This window comes from Halichoerus grypus, chromosome 9 (genome assembly GCF_964656455.1).
Source record: "Halichoerus grypus chromosome 9, mHalGry1.hap1.1, whole genome shotgun sequence".
NCBI lineage: Eukaryota > Metazoa > Chordata > Mammalia > Carnivora > Phocidae > Halichoerus > Halichoerus grypus.
This window is the reverse complement of record NC_135720.1, coordinates 68749231-68768278: the sequence shown is the minus strand read 5'-3', so window position 1 is coordinate 68768278 and position 19048 is coordinate 68749231. Positions and strand designations below refer to the sequence as shown.

At 41.2% G+C, this 19048-nt stretch overlaps 1 protein-coding gene across 2 annotated transcripts in view; it reads right to left on the bottom strand.

Annotated features, from left to right (window-relative positions):
- MDN1 (midasin AAA ATPase 1) overlaps positions 1–19048 on the bottom strand; it is a 158400-nt gene that overhangs the window by 9883 nt on the left and 129469 nt on the right. The window contains exons 79-93 of one of the 2 annotated variants that reach the window (XM_078054998.1): positions 17522–18007; positions 17044–17270; positions 16310–16465; positions 15986–16155; positions 15003–15164; positions 12921–13058; positions 10447–10588; positions 8807–8985; positions 8092–8241; positions 7433–7577; positions 5009–5331; positions 4552–4722; positions 3158–3259; positions 2053–2254; positions 810–974 (exon numbers count right to left, since the gene is read on the bottom strand). In XM_078054998.1, the coding sequence (XP_077911124.1) occupies positions 810–974; positions 2053–2254; positions 3158–3259; positions 4552–4722; positions 5009–5331; positions 7433–7577; positions 8092–8241; positions 8807–8985; positions 10447–10588; positions 12921–13058; positions 15003–15164; positions 15986–16155; positions 16310–16465; positions 17044–17270; positions 17522–18007 (2918 nt within the window). The remainder of the gene's footprint in view (positions 1–809; positions 975–2052; positions 2255–3157; positions 3260–4551; positions 4723–5008; positions 5332–7432; positions 7578–8091; positions 8242–8806; positions 8986–10446; positions 10589–12920; positions 13059–15002; positions 15165–15985; positions 16156–16309; positions 16466–17043; positions 17271–17521; positions 18008–19048) is intronic. The other variant, XM_078054999.1, reaches the window with a different exon arrangement.

Below are 19048 nucleotides of genomic sequence, written 5' to 3'. Positions count from 1 at the left end.
AGAGGACAAGAAGAAAGCAGGAAAAAAAGGTTTTTGAGTTGGGCAAGTTCTTTTGAATTTGCATTTATTCCACTGCTGATAAGGTTATTTTTTAATGTGTTAAATCCATAGTTTATCTTTTTCCTTTTTTTTTTTTAAAGATTTTATTTATTTTTGACAGAGAGAGAGAGTATACAAGCAGGGGAAGCAGCAGGGCAGAGGGAGAGGGAGAAGCAGGCTCCCTGCTCTATAGGGAGCCAGATGTGGGGCTCGATCCCAGGACTCCGGGATCATGACCTGAGCTGAAGGCAGACGCTTAACCGTCTGAGCCACCCAGGTGCCCCTCTTTTTCTTTTTTTAATATATTGCCTAGTAAAAGCACTTGGTCAACTCTGAAATGGAACTATATGTAAGAAGTTTGGTTACTTTTTCACATGCATTTTCCCCGTTCTATTTCTTTAAATATTTTATTGCATTTTATGCTAATATTCTGTATTTTCACATAACTGAAAACCCTTCTCTAATAATCAAGAGTGTATCTTCTGGTCATAACTGAAGTGTACTATTTTGTTTTCTACATATTTAAAGAAGACTGAAGGCATCTTGTCTGAATCTCAGGTTTCTGAGGTCTCCTTGAAGGACAGTGGCGGCAACACCACTCTGCCACCTTTGACTCCCAAGTGAAATACAGTGGAATTATCACAGGCACATGAACACCTACGCCATGGGTTAGGACGGGGAAAGAACCAACCAGATCAGACCACATTACACGAGAAATGACTTTTCTAAGTCAAAAAGCTTAGGAGGGATCTGTTCACTACAGGGCTCACCAGGGCTCGCTGTGGTCCCTGACGTGACCTCCTCTGGCTTTAGCTGCTCCGTGTCTGCTGCTCGGAGTTCCTCCTCCTCCGTGTCCACGAAGGTATCCTCTATCTCCTCCTCCTGATCCCTGCTGGAATCTTTTGCAGACTGTTGCTGCTCCTTGCTGGCCACATCTGCCAATACAGCACACAGACACATAAACAGCCTAGGTCTTCCCAGAACAAAGTAATCAAGAGTGGGTATAGTTTGTCATTTTTAGCCTCCAAGATTCTATTCATGCTGGTTCTCCGCTGACCAGCTATAAGGCATGAACATGGTACTTGGCTTCTCTGCCTTGGATGCCCTACTGACCTACTAATGTAACTGCCTATTCTCTACCACAAAAATAGGATGCTTAGCTAGGTTTTTACTGCTATTACAAGAAACTGAACCAGAAGAAACAGGCTGGACACATGACTCAGAGCAGCTAATGGAATTATCCTCCATTACCAAGTTATGAGTGGAAACTGTAATGATTAAGAGTATAACACAGGACACAGAAAAACCAATGTTGAGGATGAGCTCTGTGATCTTGGACAAGTTCTTAAACTTGTTTGGTCTCAGTATGCTCATCTATAAAATGGAAATATTGTAGGTCCTAAGATTATTGGAGAAATTTCATGATCATTCAGCAACGACTCAGAATAGTGTTTGGTACAAAGCAAGAGCTCGATTCATGGTAGCAATTATTACTACTGTTTTATTTTTCTAAAAAGTGAAGATAGAAAAGAAATGATGCTCATAGATAAATATTGTCAACACTAGTTTATATGTTAGGAATAAAACATTAAAAAGTTACCAAGAGATTATTTTTTTCTCTTTTCACTTATGGGAAAAACAAACATTTCTAGTTCACAGCTCTAGCCGTTGCAGAGAGTGACCTCACAGTGACTATGAAGGAATGTCCAGTACTCAGAAACCCTGAGATTAGCACTAGGTTTGGATGTGGCAAACTGTTATTAAGGATATGTAGAAGACTTACACCAGACCCCGAAACCCTGAACACTTGCACTTGCCACAGATACCTTTTTATACCAAAACCAAACTGCATTCCTGCGTAATTCTTATTAAAGAGAAAATAGTTTTAAAAAAAAAAAAAAAAGCCATTACCCATCCCTAAGATGAATTTGCTTATCTGCTGGGCACACAGTCACACAGTTTAAATTCTCAGACAGCTCAGGGACCAAAGTAGAAGCCTTCTCTGAACCATACCGTACGTCTGCGCATCGTAAGGGTCACTGCCTTCTTTAATGTGCTCAAACGCATCCGCATCCTCCACCTGGGCCTCAGGTTGGGCTGGCCCCTGCTCAGTGTGGCTCTCCATATCCACAGTCCTCAGCCGCTTATGCACATGCTCATTGTGATCACCCATGGAGCGTTCATTGTCGGCTTGTCCAGGTTTCCTCTTGAAACTCTGTGGGGATAGGTGGAAATTCATTAGAGCTGTGTCTGTAAAGGCAAAACGACTAATGTCCACCCACAGGGGGCAGGTTAACTAAGTGAGGCACAACCACAGAAAAATGGAATTCAGTGCAGCTGTTAAGAATGGGCAGATCTCTATACACAAATATAGAACGATCTGTATGATATACTTTATATCTGAAATAAAGGCAAGGAAGAAACAGACATCCATAAGTTACATATGCAAAAATATGTGTAAAACAAGACAAAACTGGTAGCACCAATCTTCTCTTGTGTGGCTAGAGGACAGGAATAAGATGGAAGCTTTTTAGGGGATTGCTTTTTATATATGAACTTCATTTCATGTTCATGAATTATACCCCATTCAAAAAAACCTTAAGTTTTAGGGACACCTGGGTGCCTCAGTCGGTTGAACATCTGACTCTTGATTTTGGCTCAGGTCATGATCTCATGGATCATGAGATAGAACCCTGTGTCAGGTTCTGCGCTGGGCATACAGTCCACTTGGAAATCTCTCTCTCTCTACCCCTCGCCCCACTCACACTTGTGCTCTCAAATAAATAAAATCTTTTTTAAAAACCTAATTTTTAAAACACAAAAGAGTAAGGACAGTGGAAGAAAGACTGGCTAGTACTGGGCAATAGCAGCCAACACCTGGCTCTTAGGCTGCATACAGGAATAGGGAGGGGGCTGTGTGTGTGTGTGTGTGTGTGTGTGTGTGTGTCTACACACCCCCACAGGGAAGAAGCCCAGGGTCCTGATTTGCTTGCGATGGCTGCCATCATGTTTGGTGAGACAGCCAAGCCTGGGGGCATTGCTGTTTTTAAACCACTGTACTCAGGGCATCTTTTCCCATGCAGGCTGCACCTAAGTTCAGCTGAAGAGGGCTAGAGACCTGTGTGTTTTTCCTGGTCTGTTTCTGGGAAGCCAACCGGGCGATGAAGTTGGATTCATGGCCTTCTGCCTGGTTTGCGTCCGCAGCTCCACTCCCGTGTTCCTATGAAATCCAAGCCAGAAGAGAATGAGGGTGGAAGATGCTGTACGAGCACCTGGTTACTGTGCCATATTGCAAAAAGCTTCTCTATTATTCTCTCCGAGTCATATGATACCTGCCTCCCTGCTCTGGAAACTCACCCATGACTAAGGCCTGGACTGTGGGCAAAAGCAAGAGCATCTAGATATAGATGTTACCCTCTCGAGTGACTTTGCTGTGTAAGGCTGATTAGTTCCTTGTTTCCAGGACTGTAATGGCTTACTCTGAATGCAGGACAGACCTCAACCAGAAACCATGCTTTGCCATCAACCACCTATGTACCCCTGAGACTGTCATTTCACTTTACTGCGGCTTATTTAACTCAAATATAAAATGGAGAAAGTAGTAACAATAATCAGCTGTCTTAGAGGACTATTATGAGGACTTGAAGTAATGAAAATGCTTAGCACCTACCTAATGGGTGCTCAATAAATGCGGTGGGGGGTGTACAAGAAGTATAAGCAGGTGTTATTACTGGTGAGAAAACTGGGCTCAAAAAGGCTTAAGGAGCTGTTCAGAGTTACCACTGTAAGCAGCAGGTCCTCTGACTTTCAGTGCTCTTTCCACAGCATGCCAGTGGCCTGAACTGTGGTCATAAACAGAACACATCACTCTGGCTCAAGGAACAAATTGCTTTGCTTTTTAAATTAAAACTTTTAGAGGGGCGCCTGAGTGGCTGAGTCATTTAAGCATCAACTCTTCATTTTGGCTCAGGTCATGATTTCAGGGTTGTGAGATTGTGTCCTGGGTTGGGTTCTGTGCTGGGAGCTGGAGCCTGTTCAAGATTTTCTCTCTCCCTCAGCCCCTCCCCCTACGTTCATGCGCTCATTCTCCCTCTCTTAAAACAAACAAACAAACAAAAAAACCCCTTTAGAGCCTGGTGGACAGCAAGGAAAAGGGAACTACTATTAGAAGCACAGTACTGGCTCTAAAGTCTAAATTCAACCTATCTTTACTTGGGAGCTTTCTAAAAAATAACATGAACCTGATTCTGCCATGAAGAACTACCAGTCTAACAGCTCTTTCTCTAAGCAGAATACTTAAGTCCAGCGTGTAGCCAATATTCTAGGGTCTGTTCTGAGATGCACATAAAAGTAGGTATCCAATCACTTTCTCAAAGGATGGAAGATGATCTCTTTAGATGTCAACAGAACAACATCACACATATACCAACTACTGCTAAATAGATGGTGATTTCACCCAGGGAAAAGAGACCCTCCTAGAGGCAGCCAGCAGAGGCAATGAGGGCCTATCACCTCCTTTCCCTGCTCCTTCTCAGGCGCGGCTCCAGCCAGCTCCACAGCCTGTGCGCTCTGCACGCTCTCCAACCCGGTCTGCCCACAGGAGTCGTGCTCTTTCCTCTCTGTGGCCTCTGGCACCTGTTCCCCTGTGTCAGAGTTCTCCCCATCTTCTTCTTCTTCTTGCTTCTGCAGGGTAAGCAGATACCACATTGACATGCTCTGGGGGAAGAATATGAGGCAGCGGGGTGGATGGGGGTGGGGGGTGGGGGGGCGGGGGGGTTCCTGCAACAAGCAGGTGCCCTACTCCTCAGCATGCATGGAGGGTATCAGGCAGAAAGGGTCTTAAACAGAAACTTAATGCTGCTCAGCAGCACCACCTGGTGATAGAGAAGTATCCTAAAAGATTCTGCTAGGAATAAAGTAATCTCTCCTATTACTTTTAACTTGAGACAAGCCAGACACTCCACAGCACCTGGGGCTGGAGACCTTGGTCAACAGGAACACCATTCTCTGCACTGTCCTCACTGGCTTCCTTGTCCTTGTCCTCCAGAGACTGCCGCTCATCCTCGGAGTTTTCTTCAGAATGTTCAGCAGTATCTTTGTCTTGGTCATCAGCTCCTGTGTCCATCTCTTCCTCCCCCTCGCCCTTCTCCTCTTCACTGGGGCCTTCCTCAGGCTCCTGTTGACCCTGACCTTCACTGTGGTCAGCCTCGATCTCTTCCTTTATTTCCTCAGCTTCAGGATCTGCTTCTTCAGTATCCATTGGCTTTTCTTTAATTTCCAAAGGATTTTCTTCTAGATAGATACAACAAAAAACACAGAATTCAACATGATTTAACATGGGATCAAGTTACACAAATTTTATTATTAGTCTCGAACCAGTAAATGGCAAACTATGGCCCCCAGGGCCAAATCTGGCTGATGTGCCTCTGTAAATAAAGTTTTACTGGAATATAGACACATCTATTTGCTTACCTTTGTGTTTAGCCCACCCATTCTGTATTGCCTATGGCTGCTTTCATATTACTACAAAACCCTTTTGCAACCCTTGTTGCAGTTTATGGCCTATAAATTATATTATCTGACCCTTTACAGAAAAAGCTTGCTTACCCCTGCTCTAAATTGTATGTATCTGTTACATACAATTGTCTGGATGGTGCATTTCACTAAAAAAATTCTAAGTAATCCACTAAAAAAATCCTAAAAGCCAACACAACAATAGGAAACCAAAGATAGGAAAGGATATTATCCTTCGGAGTAATTGACAGACCTCCTTCTTTATCATACACAGAAAATACAACATACATTCAATGGAAACAATCCTATTTGGAAAAGTTTTATTTATTAAAAGAACATTCCTAGGGGTGCCTGAGTGGCTCAATCATTTAAGTGTCTGCCTATGGCTCAGGTCATGATCCTGGAGTCCCAGGATCGAGCCCCATGATCAAGCCTCACATTGGGCTCCCTGCTCAGTGGGGAGTCTGCTTCTCCCTGTCCCTCTAACCCTCCCCCCTCTCGTGTTCTCTCACTCTCCTAAATAAAAAAAAAAAATTTTTTTTAAGATTTTATTTATTTATTTGACAGAGAGAGAGACACAGCAAGAGAGGGAACACAAGCTTAACCGACTGAGCCACTCAGGCACCCCAAAATTTAGCTAGAATTTAATATAAGAAGTCTGGCCTTCATAGACGTTGGGAGATTTTCTTTTAGCTTTCTTAATAAAGCTATAGGAAAATGAAAACAATAAAAAAAGTAAGCTAGAGATTCAGAGAGTGAAGATTTGTTCTTAGCATGAGGAAAGCCTCTATCAAATCTTCAACCAAATGATTTCTGGTTAAATAGCAAGTTCACAAATTTAAATTACTAAATTAAAGCATGAAAACTGCATTTTAAAATTATAAGAGCCATATACTTACCTCCTAGATTTAACAGATATAAATATTTTGTCATATTTATATGAAACTTCAGTTACTTGTTTTTAAGAAATAAGTGGTTCTGGGTACAACTATATGGATTCTGGATGCCTCTGCCCTTCCTACTTCCTCAGAGATCACCATAACCTGAAATTGTTGTGTTTTATTCCTATGTTTTCCTACATTTGATGTACCTATTAATAATATATAATATTAAACTTTTATATAAATGGTACCTCTTTCATAACTTGCTAATTTTGTCCAATATGATGTTTAAAAAAGTTTAATAGTTTATCTATGTAACCAATTCATTATGAAGCAGAGTGAGGCTAGCTCCTATCTTTCTGTGTGATTACCCACCATGACTGGGGACCTTCTCTTATAGGGGCATTTTCTCTACAATGCTTCCAATACCAGACAGCTCTCCCTAGGGAAGTCACTCAAACTGAACAGTGGGTGACAGGCAGATTACTGTCAAGTGCCATGTGATTTCTCTTGATTATTCAATTTCATTCCCCATAACAATGACTTCATATTTCAAACTAAACACATAACATAAGCATAGCAATCAATAACTGAAACAATCATTTCTCTAAGAGAGCTGAAACTAGGCTCCACAAGAGGCCTACATATTCCCAGACTGCAGTGTTTACATCAACCCATGACATGGGACATCAAGATGGTGGTGGGGAAATGAAGCTCTGTGGGATGAAGCACCACCCAGGTACCGTACTGCTAAAACACAGGACAGGAGAGGACATTAATGACAAAAACCTGCTGGTTTACTTTAATTCTACTTAGCTTACGCTTTAAGTCTAACTCAGGTGAGAAACACTACAGAGACAAAGCAAACAATTTTCTCAAACTGGAATTGAGCTGACCAGACATGATTTATGACCTGGCCATGATATGGCATGCAGAAATTGGTTACTGCTCATTTTCAGTGAATTCCAACTGGTCTCTTTAGGTTTTGAAAGACACACCTCCTTCTTCATGGTCTGTGTCCTCACTACCGTTCTTGTCTTCACTGTCTAGGTTCAAGTCGTCTGGAAGGTCCAAGGCCTCAGGTTCTGGCAGCTTCTCCTGATTACCATGGTAAGGGTCTACCTCATTCTCATCATATTCCCTCTTTGGACAATGGAGAGAACAGGAAAAAATAAAACTTTTTTTAAAAAGTAGCATCTGCATATAATTAGCTCTAAGCAGTAATGCTAAAAGAATACAAAGTCTCTTCTCTAAAATTTCCCCCACACTTTAGAATTTTACTAATGCTTCCAGAATTTTCATGCTGGAATTTCAAACTTCACTTTCTATGGAGGTTCTCCACCGATAAGAGGTACTGTGTTACTTAATTTCAAAAAGGAAACTAAAGTTTATGAGGAGATACATGGAAAAGAATAACAGAATTGAGCTTCCAAACTCCAGCATGAGCCCAAACAGCATGAAGACCACCTCATTAGTAACCAAGTATTAGATATTTTATGTCCTATTAAGAGACTTTGTTACATGTTCTTTTATGAGGCAATGGGAAAACAATTGAGGAATAGGAAAAAAAAAAAATGTCTTGAGACTCCCCAGGAGCTGTGTGGTGTAACAGCCCTGGCCTGGAATCAGGGGTGGATGGGTTTCAAATCCTCATCACCTCATCTATTTGTTCATTAATTTTGTCCTGGCCCGGTCCATCATCAGCAAATTCTGCTTCTTCCTTTTCTTCCTTCTTATCTTGGCTTTTATTTCTGTTTGACTTCCCAGCATCCAAGTTGTCATCTTTGGCAACAAGTCCACAATCTTCCTAAACGTCAAAGGAAGAAAAAAACCACAAAATCATTACTCTCAATCTAAGAAACTACTTTCATATAGGTTGATTCTACCTAAAGTAGCTCTTAGGCATGTAGAATTTCTGCCTGTTGGGCCAATGCCATGGAAATATCCAGCTGACAGGGTGTCCTTCATGACCTGGAAAGAGCAGTCTGGCTTGGTCCAGACAGCCACAGTAATAGCAGGTGTGTGAACAGTGGAATGGGTCACACTATGCTGCTGGGGAGTCCCACTCAGCCCCGAACTTCTCCTAAGCAGAGAGCTGGAGAAGTTCAGTCGTCAACAGCAGAATCAAAGCATTTGCACTGAGTCTTCTTAACTTCCCTCCTCCATAACACATGGGACGGCCCAGATAAGACCATTCTTCTGGTTCTGAATACAATCAAGTAAGATAGATCAAAGAGGAAAAAAAAAAGAGGGATGAAAGAAAGAAGAAAAACAAAGAAAAGGAACAGCAGTAAATGATGGAGTGGTAGCTGGTGGGAAGAATGTCTCCTCTCAACCTGGGGACTACAGGATGGGGGGAATCTTTTAATTACCTCATCCATTCCTGGTCCTGTTTCTTCAGTTTTACTGTCTTCTTCCTCTTCATCTTCCTCCTCTTCGTCGTCATCACCCCAAAGCCTCTCATCTAGTTTGTCAGCTTCCTCACCATTCAGATCGCCCATCTGTTTATCCAGGTCTCCGCCCTCACTCTCTGATTTCCCATCATCCTCTTCTGAAAGGGAAGGCACTGAGCTTAGTCAGGCAAATCCCCAAACTGACTGGTCCATGTGTGCAGAAGAGGCATGGACCCACTACCTGGCAAGTGCCCCACCTGAGATTTACTGCTTGTGCTTACAGAACACTGTACAGGCAGATGCCTTTAGATCTGCTGAAGTAGTCCTACTGTGTTTTATAAACGATTTGAAGGAAAAAAGAAGTCTGTAATGTGGGATATTAACAAACAGAAGGGTGGTGGAATAGCTGTCAAGGTGTCTACTTCTGATGCTGGGGGGAATATTCATTATGAGACTCAGCAACTTCCCTGGGTTTTGGTTTCTTATCTGTGAAATGAAAGACTTAAATGATTTCCAAGGTTTCTCCCCATCTCCAACACACTATACACTTCTATTTTATCCAACATCTAACATCATGTGTCTAACTCAATCAGAATTTTCTTGCCATTGTTTTTGCTCAAGGTCTACTGTGCCAAAGGTTATATTCTTATGCTGCTTAGGCAAGTGTGTACTTTTCTGCTCTACAGTCAACTTTCATTTCTGCAAGAACTTCACTTACAATAAGACAGGATATCTCAAATTAAGCTCTGGACAGAAATTTAGGGCAATAACTGAATTATGGAACAAACATATGACAGGTGATGATGTGCCATAAGAAATCACATTCTCAAACAATTTGTAACGAGAGGGGAATGTTCATGTTAAATGAAAAAAGCAGACTATAGTGGCGCATGAGTGGCTCAGTCGGTTAAGCGTCCAACTCTTGATTTTGGCTGAGGTCATGATCTCAGGCTTGTGAGATCAGGCCCTGCATCAGGTTCTGCACTGGGCATGCAGCTTGCCTAAGATTCTCTCTCTCCCTCTCTCTCTGCCCCTTACCCCCACTTTCTAAAAAAAGGATAAAGAAAAAAAGCAAACTATGAAACTATTTATGGTGTGTGTGTGTACACACACACATACACACACATATGCACTATATGGAAAAAATAAACTAAAGTTTATTAAGTGGTTTGGGTGGTAAGCCTAAGGGCTATCTATTTCACTCCTGCACTCTTGTTCCAAATCATCTGTAACAAATGTCTACTGTTTTTATGTTTTTGTTTTTTTTTTTAAGAAACTACCCTGACCAATTTACTTTAGAGCTGAGTGCCAAGCTCTGTTAGAGAACTCTCTCCTTGCTCTTTCAGGCTTCCCTGAAGGGGATTCCGTCACTGCATCTAGCACATGAGGCAGCCAAAGTACCAGTCAATGTCTCAGTTTACTCAGAAGAATCTCCAAAACTGACTAGAGACTTCTGCTTCAGCGGAGAGAGTGATGAAACATGCATATGCTGATGTTTTCATTTGCAGTTATGCAGAGTAATAAACTTGTTCCAAAAGATTATAATAGGCTCCTTATTGGGAACATGTAATTTCATGTATTTTTTAAAAACAAGAATGAAGTGACAGATAATCGCAAACCTTGTTCTTCAAGTTCCCCATCATGCATTTTCCCATCAAAGTCTTCTGACATCTCAATGGCATTATCCTCGCCCTTAATGTCTGATTTTGAGTCAGGATCCTCTTTATCCTTTTCTTGACCTTTATGAAATGTATCTTCTGCCTATATCAAAAAGTAGCATAGAAAAAATAAACATCGTAACTTTGCTAATGTTTATTCAACTCTAAATAGAATATAAATATTTAAATGCCAACATTAATGGTAAAAGTTAACTCTGGGGAGAGGAAAAAAAGGAGAACCAACAGGGATAACCACACACAATAATTTCTGGTTTGCTTTAGTATGTCTGTAATTTCCAGTTTTACTGCATTGGGATTAGAGAATATAGAATTTTGTTGATGGTTTCTTCATGTGAATTGTTAAAAAAAAAAAAATTCAGACATTGAAAAGAATACGCATTCTTTAAAAAAAAGAATATGAATTCTTAAGAATAAGAAGGATAAAAACATTCAATCTTATTATATTGTCCTCGGTTTTAATATTTTTATCACTTTGGTCTCTCATATATAGTAACTGAATATAATTTTGTTCACTTTTCCTTAAACTACATATTCGTATATATGCTAGGTGATATCTGGGGCAGAAGATTCATGATTGTTCTCTTATTAAGGTTGGATTTTAAAAGTGCTTTTTAAAAATACAAGCATAATAAAATCCCATCAAAATAATTCTAAGCAAAACAGAAAGTAAGTTTTCCACAGCACCACCATCCTCCAAAACTCCCAAAGAAATTAGTATTGGTGACATTCTGGTCCATCTTTTTATCCATGAATACATCTAGGCGATCTGTATCAGTACCTGTCTCCCAATATCTTTTTAAACAAAAAAGGATCATTGCTTTACAAACTGTTTTTGCAATTTGCTTTTCTTCTCTTTTTTAAGACTTTTTTTTTAAGTAATCTCTACACCCAATGTGGGGATCAAACTCATGACCCTGAGATCAAGAGTTGTAAGCTCTATTGACTGAGCCAGCCAGTCACCCCTGCTTTTCTTTTTTAAAATTAAAAAATGGGGGTGCCTGGGTGGATCAGATGGTTAGGCGTCTGCCTTCAGCACAGGTCATGATCCCTGGGTCCTGGAATCGAGCCCCAGACTGGACTCCTGGCTCAGTGGGGAGCCTGCTTCTCCCACTCTCTGCCTCCCCCCTGCTCATGCTCTATCTCTGTGTCTCAAATGAATAAATAAAAAAATCTTTAAAAAGAAATTAATAAATAAAATTTAAAAATGTCCCATAGATATATTTCCATGTTGATACACATAAATCTATCTCATTCTAACTCACAGCACTGTTCTGCATAGATGGTATCATAATTTAAACAATTTCCTCCTGATAAATATTTGGATCCTTTCACAATTTTCACCGTTACAAATAACGCTATAGGGAATATCCTTGTACAAAAAAACACTCCTTCATACGCTTATCTTTGACCCTTATTAGCATTTCTATCAGAAAACATGGAATTCTTAGGTCAAAGAATACACACAATTAAAAGTTTATGAGATACTGCCAAATTGTTCTGATGGCTTTTATCCCACCTTAATGTTTTTTGCTTTGGATTGCACTTTCCTATTAAGTTTGTAATTTTTTTGCTTTAATTTTTTTCCATGAGAAAAGTACTGTTGATGAAGTTAAATTTGAGAAATACAGAAAAGCCAAATTTAAAATGTATGTGTATTAAACAGAGCTCTACCACATCAACACTAGCATAACTCTTTTGGTTTCTCTTTCCAGTTTTCCCTTCAAAGGATGAGAAGAAGTTTGAATTGGTTTGCTCCTTTATTTTTAATGGCTATAACCATACCTTAAATAAAAATTTATGGTCTGCTTAAGACTTAGAATATAGGTGCTAAAAAGAAATTCCATTATCTCTTAATAGTATGGGGAAAAAAAAAATCACTCCCAAATGAGATAGGAATTTAAAAAAGCAACACAACAATCTTAACCCAGAGCATCTATTTCAAAAAAACATTCTTGATTCCAACCAAAAGAGGATACAGATTAAAATTTTTTAACAGGTCTTAAAGACATACAATAAAACCTCTTAATAGTAAACACTGGCATTATTACTTAATGCATTTGTTACTTAAAATAGTTAAATTTTGTTATCCTTAAATGAGCCACTACCAAAATTACTCTAGAAAAATCATCAGCAAAGATCTCCCCCATTTAAAATAAAAAATTTTTAATAATTTCCCTCTCAAATTATAGCCATAACTAATAACTGAGCTGCAAAGTTCCTTTCTGTGGTCTTTTAGCTTTTTATTTACACCCACTCCCTAAAGCTTTAGTATTCTTAGGGCTCCACAGATCGCAGTTTGAAAACCATTAACCTAGTAAAAAACATTCACGTGTAAAACTTAATATTGAAAAGAAAGGGAAAAGGGAGTGAGTTTCTGTAAACTGTGTGCATGTTTAGGGCATGTGAAAACATACCTGTTCTTCATTTTCTATCTGGTCACTCACATCTTTCATGCCCTCGCCTTCCCCAATTCCACCTCCCTCATAGTCATGGAACTCAGTTGCTCCCTCTCCTGCTGAATCTTCCATGAATTCTTTGGGCAGGCAAAATCCCTTAAAAATAAGAGTGAACAATTAGGTACAAAAGCAACAAAAGACAGGAAAAAAAAACTGTTTTAGCTTTTCTCTAGCTCAGTATTTTCAATCTGATGGAAATACATCCAGTAGACCTTTGACATTCTTCCTTGCTGATAAGTTACTATGCAGTTTCAAAGCTTGACATCATATTTAACATGTAAGGTTTGACTTCGTAGAGGCCCTCTGGTGTGTAGTAATTTCATGTGGCAAGACAAAAATCAGAATGAATTATGCTAGGACAGTATTTAGGAGCAAGTCATTGAGTAAGGGTAGAACCTCTCAATGTCTAAATCCCAAAGGGATTTCGTCCTTCTTTATTTACTTCTCAAGTTAGTAAGCCTGAGAGGAAAGAGTGGAGGGAGAGAAGACTTGTAACCCTGGAGGTAGAGCAACTTGAAGCAGATGCCACAGTGGGAGATTTCATTTTTACTTCAAAAACTGAAGAAAATTTGGTGTGATGTGCAAGTAAAATGTTAATTTTAATATTAAAAAAAATGCCTCCCCCTCAACTCTTGAGGTAAAACTGTCACTCTTGGTGTACGTGCTACATCCGGCATTTTCTGCCAAGGCAGCTGGCACAGCATGGGATCGAGAGTCAAGAACAAGATCAGACAAAGAAACACATGTGAAGGGTTAAGATAAAAGTGTTTTGTGTTGGAAAATAGTTTGAAAAGGAAAATCAACTACTAGGATGTGGGACAAAAATGAACAGAAAAACAAGTAGAAGAAAATAGTGGTTCTCAATCAGAAATTTTATCAGACAAGCTATCAAGTTATTTGTCAATCTTAGGATGAAAAAGTGCTAAAAAATCAGCTGCCAACTAAAAAGGAATTAAGATCCCCACACCAGTCACTGATTGTGACTTAGTTACATAGAAATAGCTTTCCGTGGATTAGGTGTTGTAATTACAACCTAGATCTATTACCTTAGCACTGAGTGTAACCTACTTTCAATTTCCCTCAGGACTAGTCAGAAAGGATATGAAAACAGCTTGAACAGACATGTATTCTTAGATGTTGATTGAAAAATATGTTTTGGTTAACCTACCTAATTTTCCCATTGAGCTACATTGTTTTAAAATAGGTTTTGGTATAGGCAGAATACAACCATACAGGAGGAGGGGACATCACTACAGGAGCTACACCTAGAACAGCCAAAGGGCTCCTAACACTTTGCTTTTATCAGAACCCCTATACCCCACCTCAAAGCACAGGCCAAAGTCATTCTAGAGCCTGTCAGACAAGAGCAAGAGCACAACTGGACAAACAGAGCCAATCCAAATCTCAGGGCACCCTCACCATACACTGTCCTGCCACTGTCTTTTGCACACAGTGGCAGGACTCCAAGGAGTGATGGGATGTGACACTGGCTCAGTGCCCATCGGATAGAGGGAGCAAATTGGACTAATTCATTTATTTATTACTCAACAAATAAAACATTTATCCTCTAGTCACAAGTAAGAACGCTTGACTATTTACAAGAAGGCTAGATGCCATCTTCAGTTTGTAAATTCCTATCTTCCTCAAGTGACTCTCGCCTGTATTGTACTTAGATCTGGAGAAAATCTTAGAATACTAAGGAAATCAAAACAAAACAAAGTATATATCTAAAATAAAGTAGTTCTCACAAAAATGCTAAGGAGTGTAGACAGATCTCATTTTACAAATGAGGAGACTGAGGCTCAAGACAGCCTCTGGAGTCTAGGGAATCCATCAGTGGGGGACCTGCAGGTTCCAAGACCTTAGTGGAAACAGGTATAGCAAAAGGGTGTTGGACAAAGCCCTGAAAAATCCACAGGGAGAGCAAATCACCTCCTGCTATTTGTGAAGGTCCCAAAAAAGCCTGGGAAACCATGCACTAATGGGTCTGGAGTATTTGGTACTGGCTGCCCAAGCATGCTTCCCATGAACAGTCCTTACCTCCTGGGCGAGCTCTGTGAAGACCTGGGCAAGCACAGAGAGCAGCTTTGCAGTGCTACGGTGAGTCGCCAAAGACATGGTCAGGAAGAAGAGGACGAGGTCTGAGTACCTGGAGAGCATGGGCACCAGACGCACCAACAAGCAGCAGGACTGGCTGAAGAACTGCAGGTGAGAGATCACAAGGCCTGCTCATACTACGTAATGGGTACTGAGTTTTCTCTGGGGTAATACAGATGTTTTGCAACTGGATAGCAACAATCGTTGCCCAACACTGTGAATGTACTAAATGCCACTAATGGTAAGTTTTATGTATATTTTCTCTTACACACACACACACACACACACACACACACACACCCCTCTGCTCTCTGACATTTCTTCCCTGTTCACACAAACCCTCACAAAAAGTACACTTTTAAATTCTGTCATTTAAGTTTCATTTAGTTAACAAGGTTTTTTATTTTTGTTTTTAAATAAGATGTTTATAAACAAATTCTATTCAGAATCAAAGCTGGCACTGGAAGCAATGCTACAGACTTACAATGTCCTACAAAATAAGTTGCTTCTCTGGACTATTATGGACCCAGCAACTGCCCCCTCTGCTGGCTTGTTGTGAAGGGAATGGGATTTGCAGGGTGTGGCCATCGAGCCTTAGTTGACAGCAGCAACACCCACATTAACATCAAATACCCAGGACCATGTGGTTGGGTATGAAAGAATCCCAAGATAATAGATACTCTGGATTGCTGGCATTTTTTGCATCTGTGCATCTTACAACTATAACCCTTAGCTAGCAAGCCCTAAGCTTTTCAGAGTTTGTCAGTGATGTTTACATGCGTAAAGAAATCAAATTCTTAGTGATTTTTGCCACAAAGGCCTGCTCTGGGACCATTCACATGGAGCAAAGTGAAAAACCTACTCTGCCTTTGGTTGGCCCACTCTAGACACTAGATAGCAAGAAGCTTATAAAGACCACTGGTTACCGTGTGCTTCGCTGCTATGCCATCCTCAGCATACGATTTCAGTCTCTCCACCAGCTCAGAGACAGCAGAAATTATTTTCTGCACATGGAGAGCGCTCACGTCCGCCCAGAGGTCATCCTCTAAGAGTTTTGTTAGATGTCCCAATTGCAGTCTCTCAAAGCCTGCTGCCTCTTTCATTCACAGAAAAGGAAGACATGATGAATAACAAAATAAACCCTTTCGTCTCCATTCATCCCGTCATCATTCCTAATATTGGTCCTTAAATATTTAGCTACAAAAATAAAATCAAGTATAAGAACAGTTTTTGCCTGATGTCAGACATACCGTCCTCCTCCTGTGGTCTCGTTTGGTCAGTGGTCTCCTCTGTCTTTTTACTGTTTCCCTCTACTAAGTTCTGGATGGCACAAAGGATGGCCCGGATGGCAGTTTCCACTTGCTCTGAAAAATCTTCCACAAACCCTTCCTCCAACATTTGGTTTCCTAGTAAGTAACATGGTGGGAAACAAACAAAAACTCCAATCATATGCTTCAGTGCCTCTGGAAATCATTAACAATCGTCATTTGTTATTTTTACAAACAGCCACCTGTCAAGCACCTACTGTGGGTGAGCCACCATGTCAAACTGCTGAACACAAAGATGAATGAGACATTTTCCTCGTCTAGATAAACCTACAAGAGTTTATCACCTTTTATTGAAAGCTTTGCTGGAAGAATGCCAAAAATATGAATCTAGTTAAGATGGTGTGTATAAACACCAACTCAGTCCAAATATCAGCCCTCAGCTTTCAGTCTAAGAGAGAACGGTCACTAACAGCGAGTGAGCCTGTGCCGCCTCCCTACACAAAGTGACATGATGAATTCAGAGGCAAGGTACTCAAAGAAATGAGGCACCAAGAGTTAGGAGCTGTGGGTTCCAACCACACCTGCCTACCTTAGAACCCTGGGCAAATATACGTATGGAACAAAACACAGGGTGTCCTTAGGATAGTCTAGACTTAAATCTACAGGACCTCACTCCTACCCTGGGCTTTGACTCCCTTGTCGATGACAGTCCTTACCTCCTTGGCTGCCTAAAGCAAGCAGATGTGTCTTCCAGGTAGTAAAGTCATCTGTGGCTTTATTGATTTCTCCTCTTAAATATTCCAGGCTCTCAACTAATGCCATTTGTCGGTCTGTTTGCTCAACCTCAATCCCTGGAATAAGGAATAAGGACTCCAGGCCTTGCAAATGAACTGACATCTGGGACAGGCAACTCAGCCCAGAAGAGCAAACTTCAAAATCCTTCCTGCAACAACAGAAATGCCACAATGTTGAGAGGAAGGGGCTACACCCTCCCTCCAACCACTAAAATGTAAGCAGGGGAAAATTCACTGTATCTTAAGACTCATAGCTTAGACATATGCCACAAAGCACTATGAAGGTCCACGGAAAAACAGAGAACTGAAGCAAAATCCCTTTCATCACTTTATCCCATTACTAAACTCTGAGCAAGCCCCCGAACACACAGAAGAACAGTACAGACATAAACACACTCACCAAGAATGAAAGAGAGTCTCACAAGACTGCTGCCTGATTTTGTCAACATCAGCTTTCACTGTTTTAATGGTTTTCAGCATCTCTGTTAATCTTGCAGTTGACTGTTGCCAAAGCTGGTCCTGTTTCCGCATCCGGCAACCAGAGGGCAGCTGATTTCGAGGTACTGGGGATGGGTAACTCAGTTCTGATGAGATGAGGTCCTGTACTGCTCCGGAAAGCAGTCCCTTGGTGAGTTCTGGTCCCTCTGGGTAGGGGGCAGAAGGCTGACCCTGTGCCTGGGCCTCACCTTGGCTGGGAGTTGGCCCTGCACTGGGGCAGCACTGGAGGAACCAGGAGAGCTGCTCAAGCAGGATCTGGCTCTGCATGGCCAGGTGCTGCAGCCTTTCTGTCCACTGCTGCACACCATCCTGAGGGGGGAAGGCCACGGGGTAGACCAGTGGGCCAGTCAGCCTGCCATGAATCTCCTGCACACAGCCAAGGAGGTTCCTGTGCCGAGAAATCCATGGGGGAAACACATGGCACCTTAAACTGCGTCACCATGTTTTTTTAAACAGTAACTTCATTTATTTCTGAAGGGGCTTTTTCACATAATCAAAGAGAGGATCCCCCAGATAAGTCTGTTGAAATGCCTTTTAAAATCCTTAAACACATCTGGGGGGCCTGGGTGGCTCAGTTGTTAAGCGTCTGCCTTCGGCTCAGATCATGATCCCAGGGTCCTGGGATTGAGCCCCGCATCGGGCTCCCTGCTCATTGGGAAGCCTGCTTCTCCCTCTCCCACTCCCCCTGCTTGTGTTCCCTCTCTCGCTGTGTCTCTGTCAAATAAATAAATATTTAAAAAAAATAAAATAAAATATTTAAACACATCTTTCTAAAGACTGAAAGAAGTGTCTTCAATCTTTCACAAGTGTCAAAACTCACTGCTTATCACCTACCCCCTTACAGCTTTTTTATACCCAACACGGTCACACCACTGCAGTGATTTCAACCATTATAAAAAAAAAAGAAACATCTTTAACTGTAGTATACTTTGTTAGATAAATCCTTATGAGTAGAGCAGAAAACAGCTGTAGCCAAAGTGATTACAGTCTTTTGGTCAACAATCCATTCAACAAATGGACGACAGCTTTCCTAACTGCCCTCATCTTTTAAATATTTCCACTGAGAAGCATCCAGGTATGACACTCAGCAAATTGCAACACTGTGATCCAAAAAGCCTAACGAATATCTCAAATATGATCTGTGCCCAGAGACGGATGCTCCAATACCATAAACACAATCCTGTCACGCACAAACGCCCCCTCTATCTAGATCCAGGTGTACTTCAGCCATGGCAACTTTTTCTAATTCGGCCCTGGACTCATCCCCCAGGGCTCATTCTCCCAAGAGGTGTTGCCAGAACCACAGGGCAGAAGCCTATCACCAAAAGCAAGGGGCAGAGCCAAGAGAAATTCCATCTGCATCTTTGGGCCTCAAATTTCATTTCACAATTGAAAGCTGACTTACATGATTCTTCCTAATTCATGCCAC